This window comes from Gadus macrocephalus, chromosome 1 (genome assembly GCF_031168955.1).
Source record: "Gadus macrocephalus chromosome 1, ASM3116895v1".
Taxonomy (NCBI): Eukaryota; Metazoa; Chordata; class Actinopteri; order Gadiformes; family Gadidae; genus Gadus; species Gadus macrocephalus.
In genome coordinates this window covers 24,187,643-24,213,813 of record NC_082382.1, presented here as the reverse complement: position 1 = coordinate 24,213,813, position 26,171 = coordinate 24,187,643, and the positions used below count along the sequence as shown (strand labels likewise).

The window sequence follows — 26,171 nt, the reverse complement described above, 5'->3', positions numbered from 1 at the left end:
TCCCACCCCTCATAGGATAAAATAAAATAATATTATTAATAATACAATTCATCGGGCGTCCTTCCCCATGTTCTGCCTTGAGGTAACAAATTAACAAATAAAGAAAGAAAAAAAAGTAATACACTTTGCTGTCCTCAGAGGTTTCATCTTGTAGCCTACTTTGTTCACTGAGAGTGTGGGGGGGGGTTACGGTTTGATGCTGAAAATCCCCAGACTCATTTGAAGTGCAGAGACCCCAAACACCAGGACAGCGTCTGGACACCAAGAGTACAGAACTCTCTCAGATCTGCTCCGAGATCTGCTCTGACTGGGAAAATGTACTTTGACAGCTTTTTCAACGTTGTTGGACATTTTGTTACATCTATGTTTGATCGTCTTTGTTGATCAGTGCTACCACCCTGGGACAGCGGCCAAAGTTGAGAGCGAGAGGCAGGCTTCAGGCGCGCAATTTAGAAAATGGAGAAAATAGGAGGAGGGGGAAAGGAAAGCCTTCATTTGTGGTGGCTTGTTAGCTACTCTGCAGCAGCAGCTACTTGTTTTTCTTTGTGATGTTAGACTAACTTTATCTACTCTATAACCGTCCAGGTGGAGCTGCTGGAGAAGGGACATCTGGTCCCTCATCCACACCTCTCCTCTGTCCGGAGCTTGTACGTTCAACCCATTATTTGTGGTCTCTGTGTCATTAATAATAAACTGCTATTTAGCCTTTACTATTGTAGTGATTATTATTATTGTTATTATTATTGTTGAATGTTACAGTTACACCTTGTTACTAATTAATTGTAGGTCGTAGTCAAATTATATAAAGTGTATTTGTACAGTGCTACCTTATATGTAGTAGAATGACAGAGGACTTGATGCAGTGGTGTAACAGTATGGATGGACTGTGTGTTTGAACACAGCCTGAAGGTCTAAAGACATCCAGCTCTCGAGTTCCCTCCAGTGAAACACAGCCTGCTGAAGGTGAGTTGTGTTAATTATGTTACAGCTTCAGTTATATAACTAATGACAATATGAACTAATCCAGATTATATTTATATCACGATCAGTTCACCCTGTACCTCTGATTTTTTTGGTCCTCAAATGGTTGCGAGGGAATCTATTCGACTATATGAGAGTGCAACTTAATCCCATCAAAAAATTATTTAAACCAAGATGACCTTTCAACCTTTTTTTACTTGTCTAATTGAACAATACTTGTCAACCTTTATCTATAATCATAATCATTGTGTGTGTCTTGTTTTTTGTGTGTGGTTGTGTGGGTGGGTTGTGTTACTGGTTTTGGGGGGTGGTTGTGTGTGTCTGGCTGAGTCTCTACTTGTGTTGGGTGTTTGTGTTTCTGGGTGAGTCCCTGGTTGTGTAGGTTGTGGTGGTACTGTATCTCTGGTTGTTTGTGTCTGGCTTTGTGTGTGTGTGTGTGTGTGTGTGTGTGTGTGTGTGTGTGTGTGTGTGTGTGTGTGTGTGTGTGTGTGTGTGTGTGTCCTCATCTCCACCTGAGAGTACCCAGCTGCAGAGCTGCTCCACTGGGCTTCAGTCTTCAGTGAGTGTTGCTGCATGTGGAGGCTGGCTGTATGTCCTGACTCTCTGCTGCCTTCTCTTCCAGAAACTACACCACTAATGTCCAGTGAATCTCCTGCACCCACCGGGGACCAACAAGAACACACTTCAAGAACAACTACCCTTGATGTAACTATGGATGGTCATGATGATGATCAGAGTCTGGATGCCCTCGCCTACCGGTCTGGTACTGGACAGCTAGACATTGAGATGGGTCCAGTCCAAACGCTGCCCAAAGATCGTAACAGGATTCTTTAATATCGCTGTTAGAACCAAATTTCCCATCGACCGTGATTCACTATTGAAGGGGAATGACATTACAGGAGACAGAGTAACGCAGTTCTAGAAATTCGGGATCAACATGAAAGTGAATCTGATGGTTCAAACTCAGAAACTAGGGGAGGAAATACACCAGTCTGATTCCTCCCTGATGCCAGCTTTGACAGGAGAAGAGGCGTGGTGTGTTTAACATCATTATTTGATCAATCCTCACATTATTCTTCTATATGTGGCTCACAGAGCAAAGACAAGCGAGGTGTTAATAAATAGTGTGAGGTGTGCTCTGTGAGGCGTCCTGGGATATGATGGGTAACGTTGGCTTGGGTCCAAGCTCCACCTCTCTTGGGCGACCGCCAAGGAAGATGTACAGGGAATGATGATATGGAGATGGAGATGTTGGGTGAGAGGAGCCACATGTCTTTGAGAGCAATTTTTTGAGTGATATTTTTTTTAAATGTTGTCTTACATTTTTTTACATTATTCTTACCATTTGATTAAAATGTTTTAAAGTTCAAAAGCTTTATTTAAGATTTTATCATGAGAAAGTCACTTGACACTAAAGTCACCCTCACAGTCAACATGTGTGCAACATGAGTGCACGTCAGTGAGAGACATGAAGTGCATACTTCTTGAGTCACCAAGCGGTTAGGAGACAACTCAGAGCTCAATGCATTATGTTTGGACACGAGACGTGCCCTAGCGGCAAATGGCCTCTGAGCGCAGTGTGGGGCTCCTACCACTAGGGGGTGGTAGAATTCCCATGGGCCCCCCTCTGCCTTGGGTCCCCCAAGCCTGTCCACCTTACACCCCCAGTCCGTCGGCCCTGCGAGCCACCACTCATTTAAAATGCGTTTCGATTGAGTTTTCCCGTTCAGTGGGTCTCCCCAAAAAGACTATTCTCCCCGATCACATACGACCACTAGGTGGCTCCTGGTCACGCTGAAAAAACAATGAATTCATTAACGTTGCACATTCAGTCGGATTTCTTTCTGGTAAAATATTGCAGAACTTTTGAATGAAAGCATGTAAAAAAAATAAACCTTATTTTGCCTTGAATAACTTGCACTGAAAAACAGCTGCACAACTTTGCTGCCATCACAATCACAATTAAAAATTGGAAATGTATTCATGATCTTACTTTTATTACATACCTTATTTCATTGACATTGCTATCGTGTCATTCTGTTCAGCTACCATGGTGAGTGTCGACACAAATATATACCGGTTACAGGTTGGTATGATACATAAGCACGAATTAAGTGGTGAATTATTATAAATACTTGATGTTAAATCTTAAATCTGTAAATAAAGAGGTTTTACACTGCACTGAAACAGTAGATGAAAACGTACTACAGCCCTATACTATACCAATGTTATTGGTAAACTTGTTTATTATTATCTTACCGTGGTGATTTACAAGTCTATCCCTTATCAAACCGACAGGTTAATATAATACATTAGCAATGCAATTTATTGAATTGCGCAATGTTGAGAACCAGTTGAGGCCAGCCTCTGGACCAGTCATGATGCTCATGTATAGAAAGGGTTGATGTCCCTGAGAGTTATTGGTGATACCACTGTTCCACCTCCCGGCCCCCGAGTCGTCCTCCAGAGCGGCTCTGTATGTCTGCTGGTCTGTCTAGCGTCCAGCGCCCGGGCCGTCCCCTGGGGTCTCCTGCTCCTCCCCGGGCCGTCCCCTGGGGTCTCCTGCTCCTTCCCGGGCCGTCCCCTGGGGTCTCCTGCTCCTCCCCGGGCCGTCCCCTGGGGTCTCCTGCTCCTCCCCGGGCCGTCCCCTGGGGTCTCCTGCTCCTTCCCGGGCCGTCTCCTGCTCCTCCCCAGGCCGTCCCCTGGGGTCTCCTGCTCCTTCCCGGGCCGTCCCCTGGGGTCTCCTGCTCCTTCCCTAAGGTTCCCGGCTGGTCTATCCGGCTATCAGCCCACCTGCCCCTGAATCTCTCCTCCAGACCACCTCCACCCACCCTGCTCGGTTCTCCTGACAGACCTGGTGGGACGTCTGGATCTGGGCCTTAAGGTCCTGGTCTCACTTTGTCTCTCTGTTGTTTAGTGTTCGTTCTCTCCCTGTCCACCAGATGCCCTTTGACTTCTCCAATTCCTTCATTCCCCTTCCCCTGTGCCTTCTTGTCAATCTTCCCACCTGCCCCTCATTCCCTCATCAGTCCCTCCCACTATATCCAGGTTCACTTCCTTGGTTCCCTTGTCAGTTCGTTGTTTTTGGTCAACTCCCTTATTCCTCGTGGGTCCCCCATTGTCGTGTTTTTCTGCCCGTTCATGGAACAGAGACATTGAGTTTCTTTATTAAAGGCCTTTTTTTGTAATGTCCTGAGTCGTCTGCATTTGGAACTACCCCTCCTTGTTCCTGCTGCCCCGCAAGCACCCGACCGTGACAGTCTCTGTACTGTCTAACCCCTACCCATCCCTTAATGACCTGTCTCTGTACTGTCTAACCCCTACCTGCTCCTTAATGACCTGTCTATGTACTGTCTTACCCCTATCTGCTCCTTAATGACCCGTCTCTGTACTGTCTAACCCCTACCTGCTCCTTAATGGCCTGTCTCTGTACTGTCTAACCCCTATCTGCTCCTTAATGACCCGTCTCTGTACTGTCTAACCCCTACCTGCTCCTTAATGGCCTGTCTCTGTACTGTCTAACCCCTACCTGCTCCTTAACGACCTGTCTCTGTACTGTCTAACCCCTACCTGCTCCTTAATGACCTGTCTCTGTACTGTCTAACCCCTACCTGCTCCTTAATGACCTGTCTCTGGACTGTCTAACCCCTACCTGCTCCTTAATGACCCGTCTCTGTACTGTCTAACCCCTACCTGCTCCTTAATGACCTGTCTCTGTACTGTCTAACCCCTACCTGCTCCTTAATGACCTGTCTCTGGACTGTCTAACCCCTACCTGCTCCTTAATGACCTGTCTCTGTACTGTCTAACCCCTACCCATCCCTTAATGACCTGTCTCTGTACTGTCTAACCCCTACCTGCTCCTTAATGACCTGTCTATGTACTGTCTTACCCCTATCTGCTCCTTAATGACTTGTCGCTGTACTATCTAACCCCTACCTGCTCCTTAATGACCTGTCTCTGTACTGTCTAACCCCTACCTGCTCCTTAATGACCTATCTCTGTACTGTCTAACCCCTACCCGGCCCTTAATGACCTGTCTCTGTACTGTCTAACCCCTACCTGCTCCTTAATGACCTGTCTCTGTACTGTCTAACCCCTACCTGCTCCTTAATGACCTGGCTCTGTACTGTCTAACCCCTACCTGCTCCTTAATGACCTGTCTCCGTACTGTCTAACCCCTACCTGCTCCTTAATGACCTATCTCTGTACTGTCTAACCCCTACCCGGCCCTTAATGACCTGTCTCCGTACTGTCTAACCCCTACCTGCTCCTTAATGACCTGTCTCAGTACTGTCTAACCCCTACCTGCTCCTTAATGACCTGTCTCCGTACAGTCTAACCCCTACCTGCTCCTTAATGACCTGTCTCTGTACTGTCTAACCCCTACCTGCTCCTTAATGACCTGGCTCTGTACTGTCTAACCCCTAACTGCTCCAGATGATTTGATATAAGAATGTATGAATGACCTTCTCTTTCTTGCATTATTGTCAGCAATCTTATCAATTTAATTCTATTTTGATTCTGGCCAAAGTTTCCTTTATAAAATTCCTCCTCACCTGAACACAGGGCAGGCTCTTAACTTCAGCTCCAAACCCTGACCCCATCCCCAACTATCCTCAACACTGAAGGAACTGTTGTGCATTACATCATGCTTCTTTTATGAATGTTATGGCCTCATTTATCTAGTTATGGCTTCATCAATTATAAATCATCAACTGCAGTTCATGCCCATACCCTTGAAAGTTCTTACTTTCAAATGGCAGTAATATGCATTAATGTCATATATTTATGTATATATATATATTTACATACATATATATATAGGGCATTTCGAAAGTATCTTGCCAAATATATGTGACCCACTTTTAATATTTGACTAGTAATCCTGTTGATCCACAAGCAGAACAGTACTGCCCTTACTTAGGCATTATAATGTAGAACGTACTATGGACACAATATACTCCTTCATGTCCATGCCAAGTACTGCTGAACGCAAAGGACACCATATAACTCCTTCATGTCCATGCCAAGTACTGCTGAACTTTGAGCTTTAATTTTCCAGTCTTATTTCATACAGTCACAGAGACACAGAAAAGATGCCTCAAACTATTTGACTTACATTTTGTTTCCCTAACGTCTTTCCACGTTTTTCAGCCAGAATTCAGTCTCCAAAGGAAACATCATCGATAAGGTCAGTGTCAAGTTATGAATGATTTGTATTTTCGAACTTCATTTCACTGTTTGAAAGCAGCAGACTCTAGTCAATCTTATTAGCTCTGCCGTGGTTCTCTGTAAAACGTCTTTTATATGTTGCCTTTTTCTACGGTTTATTGCAGTGGATCTCAACTGGTCCTCAAACTAGCCTCAGGACCAGTTGAGAACCAGTTGAGGCTAGCCTCAGGACCAGTTGAGAACCAGTTGAGGCTAGCCTCTGGACCAGTTGAGGCTAGCCTCTGGACCCTCATGTATCATTAGTCTTTAAGTCAACCCCCCCAAAAAAGGTTTTTACTAGGGGCGACCTCAAATCTTCTCCGACCCAGAAAGACATTCCGATGGGTTAACCAGAACCCTATTGAGCGATTTGCAGTGTTATTAAATGAATGTCAAATGACAGACACCTGCCACTGGTCGGGTCATAATGTTTTATATTAATTACGGTAGGCCTACATAATTATTATATTTTTCTATTTTACAATAACTATTGCGAATAATATTATATTTTCTTCCCAATTGAATGACATGAACGGATGTGCACGTTGTCATCATATTGTGAAAAGTGAATTTGTTGGTAGAGGTGCTCGTCGTCAGTGAAGTGTCTGGGATGAAGATTCATATTTGACTTTGCATAATCAAATCGAGGACAACCCTAGTAAAAGTTACAGAGGCATACTGTCATGTGAACGCGGTGTCGCCCCCACATGGCAGATTAAATGCATTGCACAATCAACGACTTGGACAAGAAGAACTCAAAGGGCATATCTCTCACTATCATAAAAATATAGTTCTGTTGAGGGCAGCAGTGATCACACATAACCTGCTGCCTCATTTGTGGTCCTGGCACACATGGATATATTGCAGATGTTTCATGAATGACCCCTGAGTTCATAAACTATAACTCTTAATTGAGCGTGTACACTGCAGCCTTGAGAAGTTACTAGTTTTTTGATTTAGATTTGAACCCAAAAGTGTCCCTTCCCAGTTCAGCAGTAATTACTGTGTTACCGACTGTAACTTTGGTGACCAAGTGGCGGTCTGCTCTCTCTCCCCTAGAATCAGTGTGAGGACAGCGTGTCATGATAACATCACCTCAGCACAGATCACTGTTTCTCCATGAATTATAATATCTGATAAATGTAATCTGTTGTTGTGGCCTATCAGAATGGAGGCAAACATAATGTCATTATGAGGCAAACTTTAAGAGCATGACCATTTTCTGACACACATTGAGAACCAACTGTGTCTCATCTGCTGAACAATCAATAGAGCCACAACTCCAGATGCAGACCTACTGTAGGCCTGCTCATGTGTCCAGGCCTACACCCAGTCCTCCAGGCTGGTGATTAGCCCCTAGGCCCTGAGATCTTCAGCAGCCAGATGACTGTTTGGGGTTTAGTTTGGGATGAGTAAGGTGGAGTGTTCCACCCAAAGGAATCCTATATTAAACAAAGGATCCTAAGACCAAATCAATTTGGAAAAGGACGTAGCCAAATGAACATAAAAGTGGTACATTATATTTGTGACACACTTTTAACACTCACAAATGTATTTTCTTTATCACAGCTAAATTAAAAGCATTAAATCAGAGTTAATGCAGACAGACAAGGTTAACAACTCTTTGTTTAACAGCTCTAATGTTTACCAACTTCATATTATTTTGGTTGAGAGAAAAGTGTTAAAGATACAAGTTATTACATTTATTAACTCCTGAATATTTTTTTTATCTCTCTCCAGATGTTTCTGAACTTCAAGAAGAAAAGTCTGTAGCTGCGTGGCAATGATGATATGGCAGCCAAAGTATAGCGTGTGTGGCCCATGTATTTAGAATATACAAAGCAGGATAAAACAAAAAAACGTGATTATTCGTGTTATTCAACATGATTGAATAACAAGACTTGCACTGACACACAGAAGAAATATCTGCCAAAAACCATCAGATGGTTGAAGGTCATACAAACTGGACCACCATGTTCTTACAAATCCTGTTCCTAATATGTTCAGTTTGTAATACTCATGGCGTTGCTAGTACTGCATTACCATCGTGTGCCAGCGATGAATACAGAGCGGGACAGTTCTGCTGCCTTGCATCGCCTGTACCTATACCAGAGCATGGCCTATACCAGAGCAGTTGTGTTGTTCATTTTTAAATCAGAAGTTGTGTTGTTCATGTTTATATCAGAAGTAGTGTTGTTCATGTTTATATCAGAAGTAGTGTTGTTCATGTTTATATCAGAAGTTGTGTTGTTCATGTTTATATCAGAAGTTGTGTTGTTCATGTTTATATCAGAAGTTGTGTTGTTCATGTTTATATCAGAAGTTGTGTTGTTCATGTTTATATCAGAACAGTTGTGTTGTTCATGTTTACATCAGAAGTTGTGTTGTTCATGTTTATATCAGAAGTTGTGTTGTTCATGTTTATATCAGAATAGTTGTGTTGTTCATGTTTACATCAGAAGTTGTGTTGTTCATGTTTATATCAGAAGTTGTGTTGTTCATGTTTATATCAGAAGTTGTGTTGTTCATGTTTATATCAGAAGTTGTGTTGTTCATGTTGTGGCAACCTGGCCCCGACACGGCGGGCCTGGAAGCCCAGAGGGCAGGTAATACGAGCTGTCTACCACCCTTTTCCCCCAGAGGGTGCCAAGGGTCGCATTGGCAAGGTCCCACTCAACGCCAACGGGAGACACCTGTGTACCAGGCCAATCAGACCCAGGTGAGGGCTATAAAAGAGAAGCTGAGATGTAGTCTAAAACACGGGAGGTATGTGACCCATGCAGGAGCAGAGAGTGGAGCGAGATTCCCTACCCGCAAGGACCTTTGCCCCAGGACCCGGTCTCGAGAAGACCACAGGAGACCACGGAAGAACCTCCTCTCCTGGATACCGGGACAGCGCGTGAGACACGACCACAGTGTCCCCAGTGGCTCACGGAGCCCAGACTCTTTATTTGTATCGTTTGCATTGACGGGTGATTCCCCTTTTTCCGTTCTTTGGAATTAATAAACGTGCCTTGTTGGCAGTTTGAGCAGCAGAGACTCTTGTTCCTTGAGCCGGGTTACCACATATGGTGGAGAAGGCAGGCAGTCCGACCACGCAACTGTTTTTTCCTGCTGTTTTTTTCGGGACCACCCGCCCCAGATGCAGAACCCAGACGGGGCCTCAGCCGCGGCCGCCCTCCTGCGAACCGCCGCCGAGGAAAGGGCCCTCCTCCGGCAGGCCGTCATACAGCTGGAAATGCGCTCCTCGGACGTCTCTCCGATCTCAGCGCCCACCAGCCGGCTAACCAAGTTAGGACCAGAGGACGATGTCGAGGCCTACTTGGAGATCTTCGAGAGGACGGCTCGGAGAGAAAGATGGCCGGAGGACCAGTGGGCACACATCGTGGCCCCCTTCCTCACGGGACCCGCACAGCAGGCGAGCCAGGACCAGACCCTCAAGCAGGCGGTACTGGCGTACTATGGACATAGCCTGGCGGCCAGGGCCCAATGGTTCCACGACTGGCGCTTCGACCCCAAGGGCGCCGTGAGGTCCCAGATCGCCCAGCACGCGCGGCTCATCAGGAGATGGCTCGCGGGAGAGGATGGCCCCAGCGCTCTCGACCGGGTGTTACTGGACAACACCATCCGCCAGCTACCGCCGGAAGCCCAGAGAACCCTCGCCACCAGCCATCCGACCACGGTGGTCGAGCTGATCCGCCAGCTGGAGAACTGGCAGGTGGCCCGACAGCTAAACAGCACCACCCGGCCACAGCCACGCCCGATCGACACCCGTAGGGACCGGCGAGGGCCGGAACCCCCTCGACGGATAGATCAGCCGAGACCACAGACCCAATCGCCGGAAGCCAGAGAGGTATGGCGGTGCTATAACTGTGGCCAGACAGGACACCTCGCTCGTAATTGCCCGGAGAACCGGGATGTGTCTATGCCCTCGGCCTTCGCGGGCGAGGGCCGGCCAGGACCGTGTCTACTCACCACCTTTTGGGCGCATCAGGAGGCCGGAGCCCCGAACCTCCCGGCTCGGGTGGGCGACAAGGACACTCAGGCCCTCATCGACACGGGGAGTGTCGTCACCCTCCTCCGGCCCGACCTAGCCGTCGGAAGGACGGGGGAACCGATGGAGGTCGCCTGTGTTCATGGGGACACCCGCACCTACGACACGTGCCATGTGGTCGTGCGGACCCCCCGAGGGGCCTTCACCGTAAGGGCCGGGGTCGTACCCAATCTCCCGGTGCCCCTATTGATCGGGAGAGACTGCCCATCTTCCACCGGCTCTGGAACGCGGAGCCAGGACCCCGACCGCCCCGACCGCAGCCGAGGCGACACCGACAACCGGTTTGTCACGCCTACGGAGCCCGGGCACCACACTCCTCCCCAGCTGAGACATCTGGAGAGGGAGACGGCACCGGAAGAGACGGCCCCACACCACCAGGCACACCAGCCCGCCCACCCGGCGAGACTCATCGCCTGGACCCGCCGGGGACCCCCGACACCCTGACAGCGTCGGAGCGACCTGCCGGGTTAGGAGAGACGGAGAGTTCCCCCCTCACGGAGCTCTCGGACTTCCCCCCCAACCGGGAGGGGGTCGGACCGTCCCGGACAGTTCGCCACCGCCCAACTGCAGGATGACCCCCTGAAACACGCCTGGAGCCACGTGGTCGCCCATGACGGTCGCGCCAGGGACTCGGTGAGTACCCTACCGTACCCGCACTTCTGCACCAGGTCAGGCCTTTTGTATAGGGTAACCGAGAGGGTGGGAGTAATAGTAGAGCAGTTGCTGGTGCCTCGCCCGTACACCAGTAAAGTCCTCTTCATGGCACACACACACGTCCTAGGGGCACACTTAGGCATGGACAAGACTAGGGAACGGATCCTAGACCGGTTCTACTGGCCCGGGATAAAGAAGGACGTTACGGAGTACTGCCAGGCGTGCCCGGAGTGCCAGCGGACGGCCCTGAGACCCTCGATCCGGAGTCCGCTGATACCGATGCCTATCATTGAGGTACCCTTTGACCGACTGGCCCTAGACATTGTGGGCCCTCTCCCCAAGACCAGCCGGGGACATCAATACATATTAGTCATGGTTGACTATGCCACCCGGTACCTGGAAGCCCTACCCCTCCGCGCCGCAACCGCTAAGGCCGTAGCCCGGGAGCTAATGTTGCTTTTTAGTCGGGTGGGGATAGCACGGGAGATTTTAACAGACCAAGGGTCATGTTTTATGTCGCGTGTGCTAAAAGAGCTTCTCAGTCTCCTGCAGGTGAAGCAGCTGAGGACTTCAGTGTACCACCCCCAGACGGACGGGCTTGTGGAAAGGTTCAACAAAACCTTTAAGCACATGCTGAAGAAGGCCATGGAGGTAGACGGGAAGAACTGGGACCAGCTCCTCCCCCACGTCCTCTTCGAGGTGGGAGAGGTTCCCCAGGCCTCGACAGGGTTCTCCCCCTTTGAACTGCTGTACGGACGGCGGCCAAGGGGACTACTAGACCTGGCTAAAGAAGCCTGGGAGAGCCGCCCCCCCCCCCCCCCCCCCCCCCCATCGTACCCTAGTGGACCATGTCGAGCAGGTACGAGAGAGAATGGCGCAGGTCTGGCCCATAGTACGGGAGCATCTGCACCAGGCACAGCAGGCCCAGGCGCGGACCTACAACCGCGGGGCCCAGCTGCGTCTCTTCCAGCCGGGGGAGTGGGTCCTGGTTCTCATCCCTACAGCCGAATGCAAGTTCCTGGCCAAGTGGCAGGGACCGTATGAGGTGGTCGACCGAAGGTCCTGGTCCCGAAGCCAGATGGATCGTTTCGATTCTGCAATGACTTTAGGAGGCTGAACGAGGTCTCGGAGTTCGACGCGTACCCAATGCCCCGGGTCGACGAACTCATCGAGCGGCTCGGGCCCGCTCGGTACCTCACCACCCTCGACCTTACCAAGGGATATTGGCAGGTCCCCCTCAGCAAGACCGCCCGGGAGAAAACGGCGTTCGCAACCCCCGGGGGACTATACCAGTACACAGTGCTCCCCTTCGGGGTACATGGAGCTCCGGCCACGTTCCAGCGCATGATGGACCGTCTCCTGTGATCACACCAGGCCTACGCCGCCGCCTACATTGATGACATCATCATCCATATCGCCAGCTGGGACGTCCACCTGAGACACCTAAGAGCAGTCCTGGGGGAGCTGAGGAGGGCGGGTCTCACCGCCAACCCCGCCAAGTGCCGTCTGGGCTTGGAGGAGGCCTCATACCTGGGCTACAGAGTCGGACGCGGGAACGTCCGACCCCAGGAGGCCAAGGTGAAGACCATCCTGGATTGGCCCCGCCCCACCTCCAAGAAGCAGGTCAAGTCCTTCCTCGGTCTGGTAGGGTACTATCAAAGGTTCATTCCCAGTTTCGCCACTCTGGCAAGCCCCCTACATGACCTGACCCGGAAGGCCCTGCCGGACCGCGTTACCTGGTCGGAGGCAGCAGAAGGAGCATTCAGTCCTCAAACGGGCCCTACGCTCCGAGCCAGTCCTACTAACGCCTGATTTTACTCTGCCCCTTATAGTCCACTCCGACGCCTCAGAGGTGGGCCTCGGAGCGGTCCTCTCGCAGGTCCAGGACACGGAGGAGCACCCGGTGACGTACATTAGCAGGAAACTCCTCCCGAATGAAAGGAACTACTCCACCATGGAGAAGGAGGCCCTGGCCATCAAGTGGGCCGTAGACAAGCTGCGGTACTACCTCTTGGGCCGGGAGTTCACCCTGGTGACGGACCACGCCCCGCTCAAGTGGATGGCCACCGCCAAGGATACAAACGCCAGGGTGACAAGGTGGTTCCTGGCCCTACAGGACTACCGCTTCAAAGTGGACCACCGACCAGGGCGGGAGCACGCCAATGCTGATGCCCTGTCCCGTCGGGACGCATGCCTCTGGGCAGTCAGAGGTGCCCCGGGGCTACATCTAAGGGGGGAGGAGTGTGGCAACCCGGCCCCGACACGGCGGGCCTGGAAGCCCAGAGGGCAAGTAATACGAGCTGTCTACCACCCTTTTCCCCCAGAGGGCGCCAAGGGTCGCATTGGCAAGGTCCCACTCAACGCCAACAGGAGACACCTGTGTACCAGGCCAATCAGACCCAGGTGAGGGCTATAAAGAGAAGCTGAGATGCAGTCTAAAGAGAGGAGGTATGTGACCCATGCAGGAGCAGAGAGCGGAGCGAGATTCCCTACCCGCAAGGACCTTTGCCCCAGGACCCGGTCTCGAGAAGACCACAGGAGACCACGGAAGAACCTCCTCTCCTGGATACCGGGACAGCGCGTGAGACACGACCACAGTGTCCCCAGTGGCTCACGGAGCCCAGACTCTTTATTTGTATCGTTTGCATTGACGGGTGATTCCCCTTTTTCCGTTCTTTGGAAATAATAAATGTGCCTTGTTGGCAGTTTGAGCAACAGAGACTCTTGTTCCTTGAGCCGGGTTACCACAATGTTTATATCAGAAGTTGTGTTGTTCATGTTTATATCAGAAGTTGTGTTGTTCATGTTTATATCAGAATTTGTGTACTCTCAGGTTCCTCTGTAACTCTTGTGATTGACAGGTCAGGAGGTGAAGAACTTCTGTACTCCAACATCAGATGCTAAGTGTGAGATCCTGGATGGAATCTTCTGTAGTGAGTCAGCAGATAAAGACACATTCTCAGAGGCCACATTGTCATGCCAACCCCACAGGATGTAAGTGGAGTTAATTAAATATTCAATACGTGACACACACACACACACACACACACACACACACACACACACACACACACACACACACACACACACACACACACACACACACACACACACACACACACACACACACAAATAATTTTTGTAGGTCATTGTTACGGTTGTGTTGATATTAGAATTCACAGCACATCTGCTTCAGAAGAACTATAGTCAGTATGGAGGTTCTCCAACAAAGTGGAGCACTATACCTTCCTGAGATGTGTTATGTCATGCTGTGGAAGATAACAGTATATCAGTCAGAATTAACTTCCAAAGAATGCAATGAGAGTAGACTGTTTGTACTACATCATAATTTTGCATTAACTTTTGCCATTTCATTTTCGTATATTTTCCTTTAGATATATATTTATATGTACCTAGTAGGCCTATACTATTTGAAATTTCGTTGAGATAAATAAGTTGCATGTAATTATAACTATTATTTAAAGTGTCTGCTATCGGTATAAATACGTTAGCTTAAGGAGTGTACTGTGGACACATCAAAAACACATTCCACAAACGCATGTTTTTTCATTCAGTCATTCATTTCCGTCATTAGCCAGTGACGTCAGTGGGGGTGGCAAGTGGAATCCGGTGACAGCACTTGGACGTCACAAGCTGCAGCGAGACAGGAGTAACGGGACTATGGATAAATGAATGCATTCAAATCCGACCAATGAGAAGTGAGAAATATCCATGAGTCTCCTCCTGGGTGTTAATGCTGAGGCCGAAGGATTGTGATTCGACCACTCGACGGGTACTTGAAATGTTTCGACGCTCTCAATTAAAGTAAGGTAAGATAAACGCTGTCTATATCAAAACTGATATCCTCGTCATTATATTCAGGTAATTTACATATTTTCTAAAAGTTCAGGTGGTTTATAAAACTTAACTGTATAAAAAGAGTGATAGTTTAAAGTGCCATTCTTACTTTCGCTTTCATTTAGTCCGCTAACGGAAAAACAACGGAGACCTTCACGGTTGTTGTTATAAAATATAATTTGTTTTCTTAACAAACATTCTGGCTCCTTGGAACATCATAAGAGACTCTGAGTCACTGCTGATGAACCATCATAGAGCCATAACTCCTGGTGCAGACCTCCTGTAGGCCCGAGGCCTGCTCATTGTGTCCAGGCCTACACCCAGTCCTCCAGGCTGGTGATTAGCCCCTAGGCCCTGAGATCTTCAGCAGCCAGATGACTGTTTGGGGTTTAGTTTGGGATGAGTAAGGTGGAGTGTTCCACCAAAAAGGAATCCTATATTAAACAAAGGATCCAAAGACCAAATCAATCTAGTAAAGTATGTAGCCCCATGAACATAAACGTCGTACATTATATTTGTGACACACTTTCAACACTCAAACAAATGTATTTTCTTTATCACAGCTAAATTAAAAGCATTACATCACGGTGAATGCAGACCGACAAGGTTAAAAACTCTTTGTTTAACAGCTCTAATGTTGACCAACTTTATATTATTTTAGTTTAGAGAAAAGTGTGTGGTAGAAATTAATGATTATATTCTATGGTAAACTATGATTATTATTAGGCCTGTATATCTAATGGTAGAAAACATGTAAAACGCCTCTGGATTTTGATCCAGGGCTGGTCACGAGGCCTGGGAGTCTTGGGTCAGAGCAGCGGTTGGGGCCCAACCCCCCAGGAGCAGGAAGCGACTGACACAAGGCATGCTGACTCCACTTCCTGGGTCCTCGACTATCTCGTGACCATCTGTTTAGAAGAATTTGTGTTTGATTATGTGTGGACACCTAAAAAACAAGAAACTGCTGAGTACTGTGCTATTGTGTGTTTAAGAAGAGGCTGGAATCTGTTGACGAGAAGTGACTCTGCAGACCCACCCAGCTGTTATCGTTGTTGTTGTTGTACTTCACGATAAAGTCTTTTGTCAATACTTGCTCCGGACCCCTCTTTCTTTGAATCTCTCTCTCTTGAATTAGTCTAAGTGTTTTGTATCTCGATTAATCTACTACAAGTGTTAAAGATACAAGTTATTACAATTATTAACTCCTGAATATTTTTTTTTATCTCTCTCCAGATTTTTCTGAACTTCAAGAAAAGTCTGTAGCTGCAAGTCAATGATGATACAGCAGCCAAAGTATAGCCTGTGTGGCCAATTTATTTAGAATGTACAAGACAGGATAAAACAAAAAAACTTATTTGGCCATGAATGAAAAAGACTTGCACTGACACACAGAAGAAATATCTGCAAAAAATCAAATAGTCATACAAACTGGACCACCATGTTCTTACAAATCATATTTCTAATATGTTCAGTTTGTAATACTCATGGTGTTGCTAGTACTGCATCACCATCGTGTACCAGTGATGAATACAGAGCGGGACAGCTCTGCTGCCTTGCATGTCCTGGTGGTAAGAGTCCATTAACCCAGCTCTCGTCAAGCTGTTGTCCAAAATACTTCTGTATGATTTCTTCAACCAAATCCTCTGGTAAACAACATACTTTAACGTTCTCTCCAACAGGATATAGGGTTCATAGGGATTGCACAGCGACAACCAATTCATTGTGCTCAAAGTGCCCCGATGGTACTTTCAAAGAAGACCTTAGCGGACAGAAGCAGTGCTCTGCCTGTACAGAGTGTGACCCAGGTACATCTATATTATTAAATGGAAACGCCCCCCAAGCAACCCCCATATGTTGTGGTGATGAGAATGTTGTGTTGTTCATGTTTGTATGAGAAGTTGTGTTGTTCATGTTTATATCAGAAGTTGTGTTGTTCATGTTTATATCAGTAGTTGTGTTGTTCATGTTTATATCAGAAGTTGTGGTGTTCATGTTTATATCAGAAGTTGTGTTGTTCATGTTTATATCAGAGGTTGTGTTGTTCATGTTTATATCAGAAGTTGTGTTGTTCATGTTTATATCAGTAGTTGTGTTGTTCATGTTTATAACAGAAGTTGTGTTGTTCATGTTTATATCAGTAGTTGTGTTGTTCATGTTTATATCAGAAGTTGTGTTGTTCATATTTATATCAGAAGTTGTGTACTCTCAGGTTGTCTGTAACTCTTGTGATTGACAGGTCTCGGCCTGAAGGTGAAGAAGTGGTGTACTCCAACATCAGATGCTGAGTGTGAGACCCGGGATGGATTCTTCTGTAGTGAGACAGCAGATAAAGACACATTCTCAGAGGCCACGTTGTCATGCCAACCCCACACGATGTAAGTGGAGTTAATTATATATTCAATACATACAGTACAACAAGGGAATTGTAAAGGGGTCTGATTATGAAAACACTTTTCCTGGGATTTGGGGCGTTGTTTTGGGTCTCTGGTGCTTCCCCACGCACGCAAACTTTGAAAAAAGTTTGTACATGATTTTTTGAGTGAGATATGCATTTCTGAGAGTACCCCGCCTACAGTTACCAAACGAGCGAGTCACTTTCAGCGCCCCCTCCTACGTAGTGTGGATAATATGAATGCTTAATATCTTTAGCATTCATATTATTGCATTCTATTGTTTTCGTAGGCTAATCTGCTGTTGGCCTTGATGGGGTGGTATTTTAACCCTTTTTAACCCCATTTTCCTGCGACATTCCTGCGTCTCCCCCTCCTACAGAGCCCATTTCAGCCCCGTGTCAGTGGACAGTAACCATCCTACGAATGTTGTTAGTGCAGTGCACGCGTGTTAATGTTAAGGGGAGTTTCGGTAAACGCTCCAAAGAAATTTACGATGGTTCGCAAGATCCATCGTGAGAATGATCATACGAGCGTGGATCCGTCGTTATCGGGAAATGAGGCCCTGGGCCATATATCATTTACTGGTGTGGCTTTTTTTTGTCTGTTCTTAAAATATATACCATAGTCATAATGTTATGTTTGTTTACTACTGTATTTATTAATACAAATGTCAGAATAGATATTGTGAAAGTGTTGTTAATGCTTCACAATATTTACAGTGGTAGGCATAAGTTTAGGCACCCATGCTAAAGTTGACTAAAAAGAGGATTTATTTTGGAAATTGATCTTAATGCCTCAATTAAACAAATGAGGAAAAATCCAACCTTTAGGGACACCAATTTGCTTTGCATGATTTTGAATATTGTATCGTAAATAAATAAATGTTCACCATTAAAATAAAGGGTGCATAAGTATGGACACCCCTATGTTAATTCCCATATTAAAGATTAAAAGCCAGTTATTTCATGGATCCAGGATACTATATATCCTGATTAAGTTCCCTTAGCCTTTGGAATTAAAATAGCCCGACATCATCACATACCCTTCATCATACCTAGAGATTGGCATGGTTTTATTTCAGTTAGCCCATTTGTTTGATTTGCATTGATAAATCTTTAGGCTAACTAACATCTGTTAGGCTAACTGGAAATAACCATGCCAATCTAGGTATGGTGAAGGGTATGTGGTGAAGTGGAGCTATTTTAAATCCAAAGGCTAAGGTAACTTAATTGGGATGTATAGTATCCTGGATCCATGAAATAATTGGCTGATAAAAAAAAAAATCTGCCTACCTCGATGGGAATTTAACATATGGGTGTCTATACTTATGCACCCTGTATTTTAATGGACATTTAAAACAGATATTTATTCACGATACATTATTCATTCACAAAGCAAATTAGTGTCCTTACTGGTTGGATTTTTCCTCATTTGTTTAATTAAAGGCACCCAGTGCAACTTTCGAGGCTTAAAAATAAACATTACATTTCTAGTCTTTTTTACACGTAGTAAGTTTCAATAACTCCATACCATTACATACCGACATTCAAGCAGCAAAGATGAGACGTCGTTGTGTGGTGAGAACTGATAGAAAATCGATAACAACAACAATGCCGCCATTTTCTTTATTTTTTGTAACCTACAATAAATAAAGCAGGCTTCCAGTCAATGGAAAAATGGCTTCTCCCCACCGGCGATTGTTGTTGTTTACGATTTTCTATCAGTTCTCACCACACAACGACGTCTCATCTTTGCTCCTTGAATGTGGATATGTAATGGTATGGAGTTATAGAAACTTACTACGTGTAAAAAAGACTGTTTATTTTTCATTGAATGTTTGCATAAAGTTGCACTGGGTGCCTTTAAGGCATTAAGATCAATTTCCAAAAGATTTTTTTTAATTCCTCTTTTTAGTCAACTTTAGCATTTGTGCAAAGACTTACCACTGTATAATTTACTATGTAGTTATTTTCTCCAAAGCGGTGTACAGTGAGTTCAGACACAGGGAGGTACAGGTCATTAGGAACAGGTAGGGGTCAGGCATCCAACCTTCCTGAAGGCCTACAGGTTGGTTGTGGACATTGGGGATCGAACCCAGTACCTTTTAAACCTGGAGTCCAACACCCAGTCTACTACTCTTAGAACTAAACATGGTTTTGTCCTTCTGGTTTCAGATGTGATTCTGTTGGAGGGGTGCAGATACAACCAGGAACTGATTCAACTGATTCTACATGTATTAAATATGTGGCAATTGTGTTCATAATAATAGGATGCATATCTTTTATTATATTAGTCCTGGGAGGTAAGCGTTACATTCAACTCTTTTATGTATCATGTTACATTAAACTCTTAACATGTATCATGTTACATTCAACTCTTAACATGTATCATGGTTGCACTAACATATCATTTCATATTACATTAAATTCAGACAAGTATAATGGTAACATTCAACTAACATATGTATCATAGTTACATTCAACTAGCATGTATTATGCTTACATTAAACTAACATGTATAATGTTTACATCAAACTAACATGTATCATGTTTACATTAAACTAATATATATCATGTTAACATTAAACTAACATTTATCAGGGTTATGCCGAATGATGGTGACCTCTGTCCTAACATGTGTTGTTTATCACTTCATAGCATTCTTTTATAGATGGCGGAAAATCGAAAGGGATTTAACTGGTAAGTTCTTATTCTACATGTTTCACTTTGTAAATGAGTAACAGATCATTTATTAATATCAAGTCATTTGCAAGGGTTACTGACTCACACCAAGTCAAATGATGAACAACATCATCTAGATATTAGATTATAGGATGGAGCTATCCATGTATATAAAACACTACTCTCATAGCTGGGGCGATGTGGCCAGCATAACGTCAGCTCAGTGGCGTTTATAATGTAGCTCATTGAGTCGTCATGACAACACAGAGCAGGGACTAAGGGTAGAAAGACTTCTGTTCTTGTTTGACTATGATAATGGCAGCCGTCTCCCTACACGTATTCAGTCTGTCAAGATGTTCTTCTGTGTAGAGGCTAATTCAGAGTGGAAACCAGGAACTGGTTCAACTGATTCTACATGATTAGAATATATGGAGCAGTTCATAATAATAGGATGGATACGTTTAATAATATCAACCATAGTCCTGGAAGGTAAGGGTTACATTAAACTCTAACATGTATCATGTTACATTAAACTAACATGTATCATGGTTACATTAAACTAACATGTATCATGGTTAGATTTAAATAACATGAATCATGGTTGGATTCAACTAACATGTATCATGGTTACATTAAACTAACATGAATCATGTTGCATTAAACTAACATCTATCATGTTACGTTTCACTAACATGTATCAGGGTAATGCTGAATGATGTGACTGATGTGTCCTGACATGTTGATGTGTTTTTTTCTCTCTACAGAATTGGAAAAACAAATAGATGAGATGGTAAGTGTTATTACTGGTTTGATACAGGACACAATAATATGTGTGAACCTAGCTGGCAGTGGTGGAGTTATTAGATGATGACCAGAGGCGGATTAACACCCAGGCTAGCCTCGGCTGAGCCTAGGGGCCCAGGTGTGCAAGGGGCCCTGGATGGGCCAGGCTATTTTCAATTGTACTTAAATTAAAAAAAAACTTGACTCCTATTGGCCCATAACAAGAACCATTAAAAAGTGAAGCAGCTGATTGGGTAGATGTGTGGGCCATGTCATGTGGCCAGGTTCATAAAGTCAGTTTGGTTGTAAAGGAATACGTCACGTCTGCTGGACAGCAAAGAGGCAGAATTTCTGAAAAGGCGAAAAGCACAAGTGATTCCATTTGTCGATATAGCACTCAGACTATTTATGACTTTGCCTCTGACCAATGCCAGCAGGGGGCGCTCTTCTTCAATATGGGCGGTAGTTAAAGATAGACTGAGATCCACGTTGGCTAAAACAGACTGAATCCCCGTCTCTGATCTGTCCATTGAAAGCGATATTTTGTGCAAATTGTATTTTACCAGCCTCATTAAGGAGTTCTCGGTCGGTCGGTCGGTTGTTCCCCAGAAATACGTGGTTGCAGCCAGGGCCGTTGCACCAAATCCTGGGCCCCTATACAAGAGGTACTGATGCCCCCCCCCCCCCCCGAATTCCCCCTACCAGCCCCCTGCGCTGAATTGTTGACGAGGGGGGGGTTGTTGACGGGGGGGGGTAGAGAACAATTGTTGACGGGGTGGGGGGGGGGGGACGTGGCCGTGTGCGACTCCTAAAGGCTTGATTCCACCGGAGGCGTACGCGCCGCGGGACGGCTGCGCCGCGGTCACCGCGGCTGATCGCTTCCACTCTAATCAATGAGACCATTTCCACCGGGCGCGCCGCGGAACGTTTCAGCAGCGTCCCATGATCGGCGGGCCGCGCCGCGGCGCTATCTTTCCGTCCAATTCTATTTTTGCCGCGTGCCGCTGCTAAACCGCGTAAATTTCGACAGAGCAGATCGAGCTGGGCAGGAAGTGAAAAGTAAAAGCCGTAGAGCATCCGGTCAATTTTCAAAATAAAACACAATACTCAGCTCATGTAACTTCACATCAACATTATTACGTCATGACCGGTGGCACCAGGTCAGCAGTCAATCCATCAAAGGGTCTCAGAGGGTCGGCAACATGGACGACGAGAGACTCATTGTCGAAGTTCAGCAACATGAAGTCATTTATGTACCAAATCATCCTTTTTATAAGGAAAATGTCAGAAAGGACAAAGCGTGGCATTTAATTGCAATATTTTTGGGAGTGGAAGGTGAGTACATTAGGTTTAGGATTATCGCGTGATCTCGTGATCTCGCGTGAATACGGCTGGCTCGCAAGGCAGCGCTACGCTGCCGTTACGCGCCCGGTAGGAATGGACGCAGGGCAGAGGACGCAGCCGTTCCGCGGCGCAGCCGTTCCGCTGCGCGTACGCGTCCGGTGGGATCCCGGTGTAACACTATGCGCTGGTGGATAATTCAAATTTTTTTTTTCTTTTTTTTTTGTTGTTGCCATGGCCCCCCCCTCTGCCTTGGGCCCCCCTACGACTGCCTCACTTTCCCCCGCAGTCCGTCGGCCCTGGTTGCAGCAGCTATGAGGAATTCACCCTGATTTCTGTATCACTGCTGTTTAGTGAAGGCCGTCTCGATGTGTGTGTATGCCAGTGCTCCCAGAGTGTGTGCGTGACGGCCATGTAATATTCCTAGCACACTTTTACACATGGAACTGAATTGAGTTTTTTCTGCGTGATCAGTAAGAGGGCCTCACAAAAATAGTAGCCTAGGGGCTAGGGATGGGCACGAGTAGTAAATTCCAAACTCGAGTGATGGAATTCCTCGAGGATCAATCGTGTAGGCCTACTCGTTTAATCGAATCTATTTTTAGAATGCAACGCATCTGCAGCAGGAACAGGCCTGATGATGAACGGCAATATTACCAACCAAACATGTAATGCTTATTCTCAATCAAAACAGTCAGAGTTATCAGAGTAGGCTATTCAATTCTTACGTTCAAAACACATTTTCCTTACAAAAATAAATATGCGTCTCACAATTTAAATCACGTCGAACCAAGGCCTTTTACAAACACGAAACAAGTACCTAACCATTGCAAATAATTTAAAGATGCAAATAAAACGGCAGCAAATGGACTATGGAAATACTCAGCGTTGTGATCTTCTCTACACGGCCGGGATTAAAGCTGCGTCTTGCGGCGGTGAAAATAACCGACACACTTGGTTGCTGCGGGTCTGCTTTCCCGAACTCACCGTTGTGTTTCAGGAGCATGTTGCCGCATGGTAGGCCTACTTTCTGGTAGCTCGATTTCGCTTGGCATATTTTACATTTCACCTTATGATCTCCTATTTCTTTAAAGTATTTCAATCTTCGCTGCGCTTTGCTTTAACCGCCATCTCTTAACTTTTTGAATTCTGGCGTGCCTGCACACGGCACGGAACGCGCCACACAGAAATGGATACATTTCATTTGCTTTGTGCCCACGGCATGCGTTAGTGGCGCCGACAGAAAATAGATACATTTGCTTCAGAAAACTTTGTTTGTGTGTGTATATGCAAACTCGAGTTTGCCTGTCCACCAACCGAGTTCATTTGTAACGAGGAGTACTCCAGTAATCGATTCCTCACGCCCATCCCTACTAGGGGCCAATGACCACCTTAATCCACCACTGATGATGACCTTGTAATGAGATCAATGTTCATATTGGATTGACATTTTTATTTTATTGAAAAAGGAAACACCGGACCAGGTGGAGGCGTGTTACAGTAAGTTCTTTTTCCACAATTTGTTAACTGTGTTAATAAGTAACAGATAACTTATTAATATCCAGTGATTTTCAAGGGTTACTGACTCAAACACAGTCAAATGATATCGCTGTGATTCAAAACATTTCATCTAATTGTACCAGAGAGTCAGAGCCTACCTAGCAGAGGGACCAGAGTGGCAGACCTACTGAACAACATCATCTAGATATTAGATTATAGAATGGAGCTATCCATGTATATAAGACACTACTCTCATAGCTGGGGCGATGTGGCCAGCATAACGTCAGCTCATTGGCGTTTATAACATAGCACACTGAGTCGTCATGACAACACAGAGCAGGGACAAAGGGTAAAAAGACTTCTGTCCTTGTTTGACCACGATAATGGCAGCCGTCTCCCTACACGTATTCAGTCTGTCGAGATGTTCTTCTGTATAGAGGCTAATTCAGAGTGGAAACCATGAACGTGGTCAACTGATTCTACATGATCAGAATATATGGAGCAGTTCAAAATAATAGGATGGATACGTTTCATAATATCAATCATAGTCCTGGGAGGTAAGGGTTACATTAAGCTTATTCAACACATTCAACTAACATGCATCATGGTTATAACCATGATGTTAGTTTAATCTATAGATTTTAATAACATGTATCATGGTTATAACCATGATGTTAGTTTAATCTATAGATTTTAATAACATGTATCATGGTTATAACCATGATGTTAGTGTAATCTATAGATTTTAATAACATGTGTCATGGTTATAACCATGATGTTAGTTTAATCTATAGATTTTAATAACATGCATCATGGTTATAACCATGATGTTAGTTTAATCTATAGATTTTAATAACATGTATCATGGTTATAACCATGATGTTAGTTTAATCTATAGATTTTAATAACATGTATCATGGTTATAACCATGATGTTAGTGTAATCTATAGATTTTAATAACATGTGTCATGGTTATAACCATGATGTTAGTTTAATCTATAGATTTTAATAACATGTATCATGGTTATAACCATGATGTTAGTTTAATCTATAGATTTTAATAACATGTATCATGGTTATAACCATGATGTTAGTGTAATCTATAGATTTTAATAACATGTGTCATGGTTATAACCATGATGTTAGTTTAATCTATAGATTTTAATAACATGTATCATGGTTATAACCATGATGTTAGTTTAATCTATAGATTTTAATAACATGTATCATGGTTATAACCATGATGTTAGTTTAATCTATAGATTTTAATAACATGTATCATGGTTATAACCATGATGTTAGTTTAATCTATAGATTTTAATAACATGTATCATTGGTATAACCATGATGTTAGTTTAATCTATAGATTTTAATAACATGTATCATGGTTATAACCATGATGTTAGTTTAATCTATAGATTTTAATAACATGTATCATGGTTATAACCATGATGTTAGTTTAATCTATAGATTTAAATAACATGTATCATGGTTATAACCATGATGTTAGTTTAATCTATAGATTTTAATAACATGTATCATGGTTATAACCATGATGTTAGTTTAATCTATAGATTTTAATAACATGTATCATGGTTATATCCATGATGTTAGTGTAATCTATAGATTTTAATAACATGTATCATGGTTATAACCATGATGTTAGTTTAATCTATAGATTTTAATAACATGTATCATGGTTATAACCATGATGTTAGTTTAATCTATAGATTTTAATAACATGTATCATGGTTATAACCATGATGTTAGTTTAATCTATAGATTTTAATAACATGTATCATGGTTATAACCATGATGTTAGTTTAATCTATAGATTTTAATAACATGTATCATGGTTATAACCATGATGTTAGTTTAATCTATAGATTTTAATAACATGTATCATGGTTATAACCATGATGTTAGTTTAATCTATAGATTTTAATAACATGTATCATGGTTATAACCATGATGTTAGTTTAATCTATAGATTTTAATAACATGTATCATGGTTATAACCATGATGTTAGTTTAATCTATAGATTTTAATAACATGTATCATGGTTATAACCATGATGTTAGTTTAATCTATAGATTTTAATAACATGTATCATGGTTATAACCTGACCCTAAACAGACGGGAATGGAGATCCTTAGTTGCTGCCCTACATGCCAGTAGGCATAAAGGGCAGTCAGTAAGAACCATGGTGACATTAGACTAACTAATGATAGTGACTGCTGTCCTGACATGTTACTGTATTGTTTATCTCTATATAGAATTGAGGGAACGACTTCAGAAGGTAAGTGTTATTACTGGTTTGATACAGAACACAATAATATGTGTGACCCTAGCTGGCAGTGGTGGAGTTATTAGATGATTGTAATGAACTCAATGTTGATATTGTATTTACATTTTTATTTTATAGAAGAAAACACCGAAACAGGAGAGGAAGTTTGTTGGTAAGTTCTTATTCCACATGTTTCACTTTCTAAATGAGTAACAGATAACTTAGATAGAATATATTGAGCAGTTCATAATAATAGGATCCATACCTTTCATAATATCAATAATAGTCCTGGGAGGTAAGGGTTAGATTAAACTCTGACATGTATCATGGTTACATTGAACTAACATGTATCATGGTTACATTAAACTAACATGTATTGAGGTTTACATGTATCAGGGTTATGCTGAATTATATTGACTGCTCT

General features: G+C 44.5%; 2 protein-coding genes across 9 annotated transcripts in view; both read left to right on the top strand.

Annotated features, from left to right (window-relative positions):
- Positions 1-26,171, top strand: part of LOC132459345 (tumor necrosis factor receptor superfamily member 14-like) — a 96,187-nt gene that overhangs the window by 33,038 nt on the left and 36,978 nt on the right. For 4 of the 7 annotated variants that reach the window (XM_060053847.1, XM_060053855.1, XM_060053829.1 and 1 more), the window contains exons 4-7: positions 16,441-16,566; positions 16,998-17,136; positions 19,329-19,456; positions 19,812-19,853. In XM_060053847.1, coding sequence (XP_059909830.1) covers positions 16,441-16,566; positions 16,998-17,136; positions 19,329-19,456; positions 19,812-19,853 — 435 coding nt within the window. Of the gene's footprint in view, positions 1-13,764; positions 13,837-16,440; positions 16,567-16,997; positions 17,137-17,533; positions 17,923-19,328; positions 19,457-19,811; positions 19,854-20,599; positions 20,626-25,888; positions 25,920-26,171 lie in introns of those variants that run through there. The other 3 variants (XM_060053820.1, XM_060053811.1, XM_060053862.1) reach the window with 3 other exon arrangements.
- The window catches only part of LOC132459247 (tumor necrosis factor receptor superfamily member 3-like), a 276,712-nt gene that overhangs the window by 221,503 nt on the left and 29,038 nt on the right, over positions 1-26,171 (top strand). The gene's annotated exons all lie outside the window — the stretch shown is intronic.